This window comes from Pagrus pagrus (genome assembly GCF_965226575.1).
Source record: "Pagrus pagrus genome assembly, chromosome: 23".
Lineage (NCBI taxonomy): Eukaryota > Metazoa > Chordata > Actinopteri > Spariformes > Sparidae > Pagrus > Pagrus pagrus.
The window spans coordinates 7,239,961-7,249,017 of record NC_140205.1 but is presented as its reverse complement, the minus strand read 5'-3'; the positions used below and the strand labels follow the sequence as shown (position 1 = coordinate 7,249,017).

Sequence of the window (9,057 nt, the reverse complement as noted above, 5' to 3'; positions counted from 1 at the left end):
ATAGTCCAGTCACGAAGCAAACTACGCAGTTCCATTCACTGTTTCCAGGGTGTGTCAGAGTCTGCCCTTATAAATGGTACTTTGCTGGCGACCGTGACTGCGTGAGGGGCATCAGACAGCTCCAGCAGGACGGAAGATAAGTGTTAACTGGCAACTGCTGTGTCCTGACGTAAGTGCCAGCCTGTCTGTATTCATACACAGAAGATATTTGTGCGGTTTTCCTTTAATTTAGGCCTGAAATAAAACCGTGTAGTTTTGCACATCATTTTAAATATCAAACAATCAGGGAAGCGGCAGCAGCAGCAGTAACTCTGGTGTTCTGCAATGTGCAATTACTGTTTTTGGCAAAGGAGTTTGGTAGCCATGGAGAGAGTTATACAACAGCTTAGGCTGCCTGTCAGAAATGGCTATGTGACGGCATGTTAGAGCTCTGAAAATATTCTAAATATAACGCATACTTAAACTGATATTGATTTTTTTTTAAAGGTGGTTAAAATGGGTTTTGCTGCTGCGCCCGTCTACAGCATCTCACTTAACTTCTGTGACGCTGCTTCTCCAGGCTGCGGGCATGCCGACCGTCATCTACAGTACACTGACTGTAGATGAGTAGCTCATACAAACCCACTCCAAAAAAATCCAAACTAACCCTTTAAATATGAAACTTAGCTTAGCTTCCCTTAAAGACTTGAAACAGAGGAAGACAGCTAGCTGGGTTCTGTCTGAAGGTAACAAAATCTGCCACCTGCATCTCCAAAGTGTAAAAACAACAATTTGTTGTTTCATAGAAGGTTACGTGCCAGACTTTTTCTTGGCTCTGAGCAGTTGCCGGGCAACCAGCAAAGGAAGTTACTGTGTCTAGCCAAGAAAAAAGGCACATAACCACCTGTAAAACCACAACTTGTTGTTGTTAGCTAAGCTATCAAGCTGCTGGATGTAGCTTCAACATGAGTGATGTATGAATCTTATCATGTAACTCTCATACTCTCTGCCCATGATGTTGAACTATTCCTTTAAAAAAATGTACTAATCTAACATGTGACAGTGTTCTTCACCCTGATGGCGGCCTTGTTGCAGCACACGCGGTTGATGGCCAGCCAGGTGGGCAGGTCCAGCAGGCTCTGCAGAACCTCCTCGTCCAGCTCCAGGTTGGTCAGCTGGCCCTCCCCCTTCAGCGTGCTCAGGTTGATCTTGTCCGGCGACAGGTTCTTAGCAAACCTGCAAAACACAGACGAGAAGCGCTGCTTTGAGCCGGGGAATATTTATAGAGACAAGTTCTTGGCAAAGTGACAGGCTGGCCAGAGAAAACCCCAACTGTTAGGCTTTGTGTGAACAGAGGGGGTGCCTGTCCAAAGCAACACACACTTCACTCTTTCAGTAACAGTTTGTCATGAAAATCAGCCAATATTGTTTACTGGGAGCCATTTTCAAACAAGCAGAAAAGCATTAATTTTAGAATGAATGTCCTCTTAACAGCACACTGCGTTTGTGCACAGCGAGGACAAACTGTACTCCATCCTCACGATAAGCGCCAACGCTCGACTTTACTTCACAGGTATGAGTCAGGAATGGCTGGCTGCACAATTAATTGAAATATTATCAAAATCGTAACATAGCCAGGTGCGATATCCAAACGGCAAAATGTGACAAAACAGTATGATAATGAAGTAGTGGTGCTGCAGAGCGCTCCTGACCCACAAATCTTGTACTCCAGATGTAAGAAAACGTGTTTGTTTGACACGGAACTCAACAAATGTCACATCATCATGATTGCAAAAGTTTTTTCAGTTTCAAATGAAAATGACTATTCTGATTCATCATAAATCACACCACAATAATATCTGTCAAAATAATCCCAATATGACTTTTTTAACCATATCGTGACCACTTGATTCATTATTGATATAACCTCGCTGTCATGCACTGACAGTATGTTGTAGTGATTCTGTGTGTTCAGTCTATTTGCGCTTCAGCTTAAGTAAATAGACTTGAACACACAAACTTAACGTCCGTGACCTAAGTGTTTTCTGCCCTTGCAGTTTGATTATTGGTTAATAGTTAGCAGAGTGACCAGATCCTAAATGGTTTATTGACCTGTGCACCAGTCTAATAGAACCTCTTAGAACAGGGATAGTATTGATTTCACATTCACGAGCTGTCAAGAGCCACTCAGCCTTGATCCTGTGGCATGTAGAGGTGCAGAACACCGGTTTTTAAACTATAACATGTTTAAAATCCCGAGAAATGTTGGTTTCTGGTTGCTGAACAATGCAGTGAGACAAAAATAGCTCTTGAGTAGCATCAGATCTAAGCCAGGAAACAGTATTTTAATAAACAGAATCACTTCATTTAAACACACATATGCAGTTCAGGTAGGCTTAACCTTGTTACCTACTGTAGTTAATCTCTCACACACTTAAAGTGTGTATCTGAAAGTAGGCCAGATCAAAGCTCAGTTTAACAACTAACGCACATTCCCGACAGAGAGACCTGATTATCATGGCCATAACCAAAGATTTATTATTTTACTGCCCTACTAATTTAGATATACCCTGTAAGGAAGGTGTGTGCTCATAAAAGTTTTTCCACATCAGTGGCAGTGCAATACCTGATTTTTTTGGCACTGATATAACAATTCTTATTTTTGGGGTAAAGGAATAATAAAGCAAATATACAGCTCAAGGGCAGGATCCGTAAAGATGAAATCTGGGGCACACGGGTATAGTAAAAAGCTTTTAATAAGGTCGAAAAGTTTATCTTTGGTTCCTTCCTTACTTGTAGGATGATCCATTATATTTTTCTCAGGATACACTTGTCTTTTTTGGGGGATATTTGCCATTGTTTTACAGAGATGGTAGCCGTGACTAGAAATGGGGTGAAGGAGTTGGGGAAAGACCATTCATATCGTGGTATTTCCAACTTGTTAAGGTATTGGAAACATACTGTTATGCACAGCAACAACAAGCAGGCTGAAAGCGAAAGAAACACTGCTAAAAAATATTTGTCAGTCTTGGGTCATATGATCATGAACACTGTTATTCCAAGAATATCTTCTAATAATGTGATAACATTTTAGGGCAGTATCGTCCACTCCTACTGGCCGGACTCAAAACGGTGCAAGAAGTTTATAGTTCAACACCAGGTGCTGGACTGAAGCAAAAGTCAAAAATACAAAAACAAAGTCCTCACACTCAACTCAAACATTGCAACTCCAGGGACTGATATCTGATAAACCAGCTAAGTAAGCGAGTTTCAGGACCAATATCCCTCCTTATATCAAATGCCCTTTCTGAAATAAAGTCACCGGTGCAGCAAAGAGACCATTTGTATCATCATCTATCAAAAAGTGGTGCTTTATGATAATGGAGCCACTCAGTAGTTGGACATTTTGCACAGAGACGAAGGTTTTTGTTCTGATGGTCTTCACTGATGGAGGACTATCTAAAAGGTGCAAAGAGACTTGGTATCTGCACTGCGAGGGAAACTTTGCAAAGTGAGCAATGCTTTGTGATTCAGCGGCCCACATTTCAAATGATTCACTCCGTCAAATTCCTGCCTCTTTCCGCTCAACACCTTGTCCTGGCAGCGTCAGATCCTTCTCTAATTCAACATCCCCGTAAATTATTCAGCGGTAGGTAGCGGCAGACATAAACAGAGACTCGGCACGGTGGGACAGGACACAAGACAAAAAACCACCACTCTCTCACAAACAAAAACACAAATAATATCGTGTGCACATGCCCTCACATGGGCATACACACACTCAAGAGAGAGAAACTCTTGAGAGATGGATGTTGTTGCTGCTGGAGCGTCTCAGCCATGTGACCAGTGAAATATTCATCCCTGCTGCTGATCAAGTATCAAGCAGCTAGCCAGCTAACTTCACTGGCTGTTTCTCTCTCACTCCTTATCTGGCTCCTCCGTCTCCCTTGGGCTACCTCTCGCTTCCTCTCCCCTTCTTACAAAGTCATGAATAAACCAATACCGTAGTCAAATAATATGCCGTTGATCAGCTGTCTAACAGCAAGTGTGCTAACACTAAATAAGCTCAAATACACACAGAGACAGATCCTACTCAATACTGAGAATATCAGCAAGAAGCAGAGGGTATAAAGTTCACATAAACGTCATCTTTCCCTTTCATCTCGTCAGTCATTATTCCAGTCAGAAGGGGCCGAGCTGACCGGACCAAATGCAGGACCATAAAGACATTAGGACTGGCTACTGATTGCAGATAAAACTTAAATTGAACTACTGAGCAGCAAAATCCATACCCACCTTCCTGTTTGCAAAAGTTAGTTTTAACACCTTACTCATGTAAAAGATCATAATCTGTAGTTGGGTTTTTCCCAATTAGGTCAGATAGAAATGGTGCAAAATGTCAATCAATGTTTCCCAAAGCCCAAGATGACCTTCTCAAATGTCGCGTTTTTCCCTTAACCAAAAGATATTCAGTTATCGCTCACAGAGGAGTAAACAAACCAGAAAATATTCACATTTAAGAAGCTGGAATCGGAGAATTTCTTTAAAACTGATTATCAAAATGGTTGGAAATTAATCTAATAGTTCAACTACTCAGGTATTCGTCGCAGTTAAAAATGAGTCATGATCACATAAACAATATCATCGGTTTGTTGTTCCTCAAGCTCAAACAGAAAACATAGTTTTTTTGTGTGTAATTCGGCCAAAATCATCTTCAAGAAGTCTCCAACTGCAGGCTGATCTTTCAACTTTTTCCCATAACCACAAAGCACTGAGGGCAGACTTCAGTCCGCCACTCTTTCTGCTGATGTCTGTGGATCCTGTGAAATGGAAACAGGGAGACTCCCGGTGTTTTCCTTCTCTGACCGACGGTGCGTTCGTGGCGCAGCCTGATGACATCAGTGCCAGAAAGAGAGGAGCCTGAGCGAAGACGGCCAATGTGACTCAAACAGACGACCAGCTTGTTTTTTTAGCAACCGAGACCGTGGCAACGTAACAAGAGAAAGAAATAAAGACAAAGAGAGACAGAAAATAAAGACAGAAAAAGAAAGAATGAGAGGAGGCATCCTCAGGGAACTCCTCTGGGATTTAGGAATGTGGTTTTCCAGAAAAAGGATCTGGGATGTTACCACATTATTTCCTGCCAATTCTCATCTGACCAGGCAGCAGGCCGCTTGGCTCGACAACAAGAAACAGAGAATGTGACATTTAAATAGGCCTCTAAATATTTCACTTGCCCATTCAGCGTCAAGAGAAGAGTGTAATGAGTCTGCAACAGAAAAAGTCTGATAACTCTTTTCAGTAAGGTCAGTGTCCCAGAATGGATATCAAGGCTCTTCATAGGCTAGTTGAAGATGCTTGTGGTAACCGTGGCACATTAACAAAACGCATTTTAAAACAACACACAAGCCCCTCTAATATTTCATATGAAGCACGTTTAACTTGCTTTCGATTGTCTTGTCAGAGATCATGACTTTTTATATATATCCAACTTTACTGCATTCCTGTTAGAGGACAGCAGCACTGCAGCACTTGGAGGCCGACTGCCTGCAGTGTGGGTGTGTTGGTAAATCAAACAGAAACCTTAAAACAACCCGACCTAAAAATAACACCCACACACAAGCACAAACCTTTTCCTGTTCCTTCTAACAAGTTGGCGTTGTCTCCCTTCTTTACCAAATATTCACATTCAACAACATCGTGTTGAGGAATCTCCTTTTGACGGAAGATGGACAACGTGAACATGACCCGACTGTCCTTCTTCATTTTTTTTCCTAGTTTAACACAGTCCTTCACTGGCAAATCTTTCACCTCTGTTATTTTAAGATGTCTATGATGCTATAAAAAGTGTAATCTGACCAAGGGCTAGATAATGGCGTGCTTTGGTTTCACATGTGGTAAAGGTGACAAAATAAAGCCGGAGGTGTTTCAACCAAAAAGGTCAAAGCTACAACATATTAGTTTTACATTTTGATGCCATTGGTGATGGTCCTTATCATAATAATGACATTTATTATCCTTCTATAGACTTTACACTTTATAATTTATATAATGATTGTGTTTTCTACCATTACTGCATATTACTCAAATACTCTACTTAAGTACATTTTGAGGTACTTTACTTCAGTATTTCCATTTACAGCTGTTTTCCTTTATTGTCTCAACTTTTCTGCTTTATGACAACAACTGGAAAACATTACGCAGCCCTAACAGTTATTAAAAAGACTGAGTCATCTCTAAGTTATCATCAAGAGGGATTACTTGAATTACTAGCCTACATACCAGCACAGGTGCAAAACACACATCTAAAGCTTTACACATAACACACAAACTCCTACAAAACACCTCCACACACGCCAATAGGGACGACAATACACCAACGCGCAGGCAGGCAACCTGTCTAAGTGAAGGGAGTTTATATTGGCAGCGAAGGCCCCAGAGTCCTGGAATATTCATGACCCCGTGGAGACGAAGAAAAGGTTAGCGTGAAGGTGAAAACAATCCAAGAACCACCATAGCAGAGGACGCCCCGGCCCAGAGGGACCCTGGTCAAATGTCGACGTTGCACACAAACACACACACGCACGTATTTCACAGCTACACAGTGATGAGACACCCACAGCTAGGCACTCAGTCATGACTCATGCCATAATAGCCTTCCCACCAGCAGTGAGCGATAACACGGGGAATAGTGGAGTTCATCATCATCAGCATCACACTGCTAGTGCAGGATGGAGAGAGTCGGGCCTGAAGAGGCTCATCACGACAAACACAACAGCAGAGATGGATTCATCTCTCTCACCCCAAATGGCCACTAAAGCTCCACTGATGGAAAAGTGATTTGTGCACACAATGGAGAGCACGTTCATAATACTGGTGTTACAATCAACCTCAGCTGAGTCAGAGTCGAAAATGGTTCCCAAAACTAAGCTGACTCCACTTTACTGATTGAAAATGTGATGGAGGAAATTCTTGTGGGAACAGTTGGCGTTCCCAAGATTTCTGATGATGAATAAAACATTGTTATTACATGAAATAAAATGCTCAAAGCACCACTGGCAAGATGAAAACCGAGTATTGAAATTCAACGTTCAACATTACCTCTGTGGTGCACATTATGATGCCAGTTGGTATGAAAAAACATTTGTAATTTCTTTTTTTGTTATAAAGTAAACAAGTGAACACAAGCCCCTTTCATACAGCCTGTTCCAGGCGGAAAATTGCAACTTTACTCCGCCACGGCGCTCTGTATGTAAGGTACTGAACATGTCAATGGTTACAGCGTCGAATTGTGTGAGCCAGCAGGATAGGACACGGTGTTACATGCTGATTACGCGCTGTGTGCGCGACCCACAACAGGAGGTTTAAGCAGCAGCTCGCAGCAAACTCAAGAAAAAGAAAAGCAAGCAAAATGTCTGAAAATTGAGAAGACAACGAGATCCGCCACATAACAGGGATGATAACTGATTGTTATTGCAATGTTATGTTGTTGTTTAAAAAGTGCTGCCCAATCTAAAAATCACACACTGGGGCGACTTGGTGCTATATTTTTGGGTTGTGGACAAAACCACACATTCAAGGATGTCATCTTGAGCTTTAGGACACACTTAGCCATTTTTTTTATATTCTATAGACTAAAAAACAAATCAATTAATCAGGAAAATAATTGACAGAGTCATTGACAATGAAAACAATCGGTAGTTGCAGTCCTATTACAGCGTTTTGACCTGTTTTCTTTCCTGACATATGTTGCCACCATTTGTTGCGTTGCTGCCATCGCCCCGACTTAACCCCAAAACGGACCTCACATTCCAGCCTGACCATAAGCATAATCTCCGAGGTCGTGAACGCTGTCCATTAGAAGGTAGTGATAATCCTTTCATACTCAGAGACCTGTTCGGTGTACATTTGTGTGTAATAGCTTCACCTTACCCACATCAACAAAAAAAAAATCCCCCTCTGACACTCAAATTTTCTACATTCCCCAGTGACTGAGGATGTGAGTTATGCTGACGACAGCCTGCAGGACTGTGGAGCTGCGGTCTTGTGACATTAATAAGCAGCCATTCACTCTGTAATCAGGAAGGTATGGAAAGCATAGGTAGGGGTCAGTCCAAAGAAAAAATACACTCTTGAGGACCCCAAAGTGCGTGTGCGGCATTTTCTGGTTCCTTCAGAGCAAAAATAAACTCTTGCAACATCACTTTAGATGACTTTTAGGGGGGAGAAGTTTCCAGACATGAAGTAGATCACTGCGGATGTCCTGCATAATGGGTTGTTTCCATCGAGCTCAGTACTTTTTTCTGTACCACTGGTAGCAAACCATGCAATATTGAGTGTATGTCTCTTTCTCTTGTACTTTTACTGTGAATGGTTTTGTTTTGATGCAACAAACCATTATTTTCATTGTCAAATAAACTGTGGATCATTCTCTTGATTAAGCAATCAGTTGTTTGGTCTAGAAAATATCAGAAGAAGGTTAAAAATATGTTGATCAGTGTTTCCCAAAGCCCGAGAGGATGTCCTCAAATGTCTTGTTTTGTCCACAACCAAAGGAATTTACCATCATAGAGGAGTAGAGAAACAAGAACATATTCACATTTCATTTCCCCTAGCTGTTTTACTCTGTCCTTATGTGTTTGCAATGTTTTTTATGGATGCAGTATTTGATTTGCTGCTTTTCTCTGCTTTAAATCTTTGTATACTGATTATCTTTGGACTATAAACTGTTTGACAGACAAAACAAGACATTTGGAGACGTCACCTTGAGCTGTCTTACCTTTTTTAGACATTTAAAAATGGTTGACAGTTAGGTACAGCCCTTAACCCATGTATTTAATGTCAAGATAAGAAATAGAAAGTCAAAGCAACACATTTTAGGAGTTAATAAAGAGAGGAAAAGTAGACGGAAAGCGAGCGTGGAAAGATGGAATAAGGAAGCGAAGTGAGGAAGAAATTGGGTAAAGTAGGGAAGAGGGAAGAAAGGAAGACATTCAAAGTCTCCTTTTCCATACAGCGCTCCATTTGGGAATGTTTTCGCTCCGTCATTCATACCAAATTTGACTCTCAGTCCTCATC

At 41.5% G+C, this 9,057-nt stretch overlaps 1 protein-coding gene across 6 annotated transcripts in view; it reads right to left on the bottom strand.

The window, feature by feature from the left end:
• Window positions 1–9,057, bottom strand: part of bltp3b (bridge-like lipid transfer protein family member 3B) — a 32,413-nt gene that overhangs the window by 20,258 nt on the left and 3,098 nt on the right. For all 6 annotated transcript variants that reach the window (XM_084346109.1, XM_084346110.1, XM_084346111.1 and 3 more), the window contains exon 2: window positions 1,053–1,215. In XM_084346109.1, the coding sequence (XP_084202235.1) occupies window positions 1,053–1,215 (163 nt within the window). The remainder of the gene's footprint in view (window positions 1–1,052; window positions 1,216–9,057) is intronic.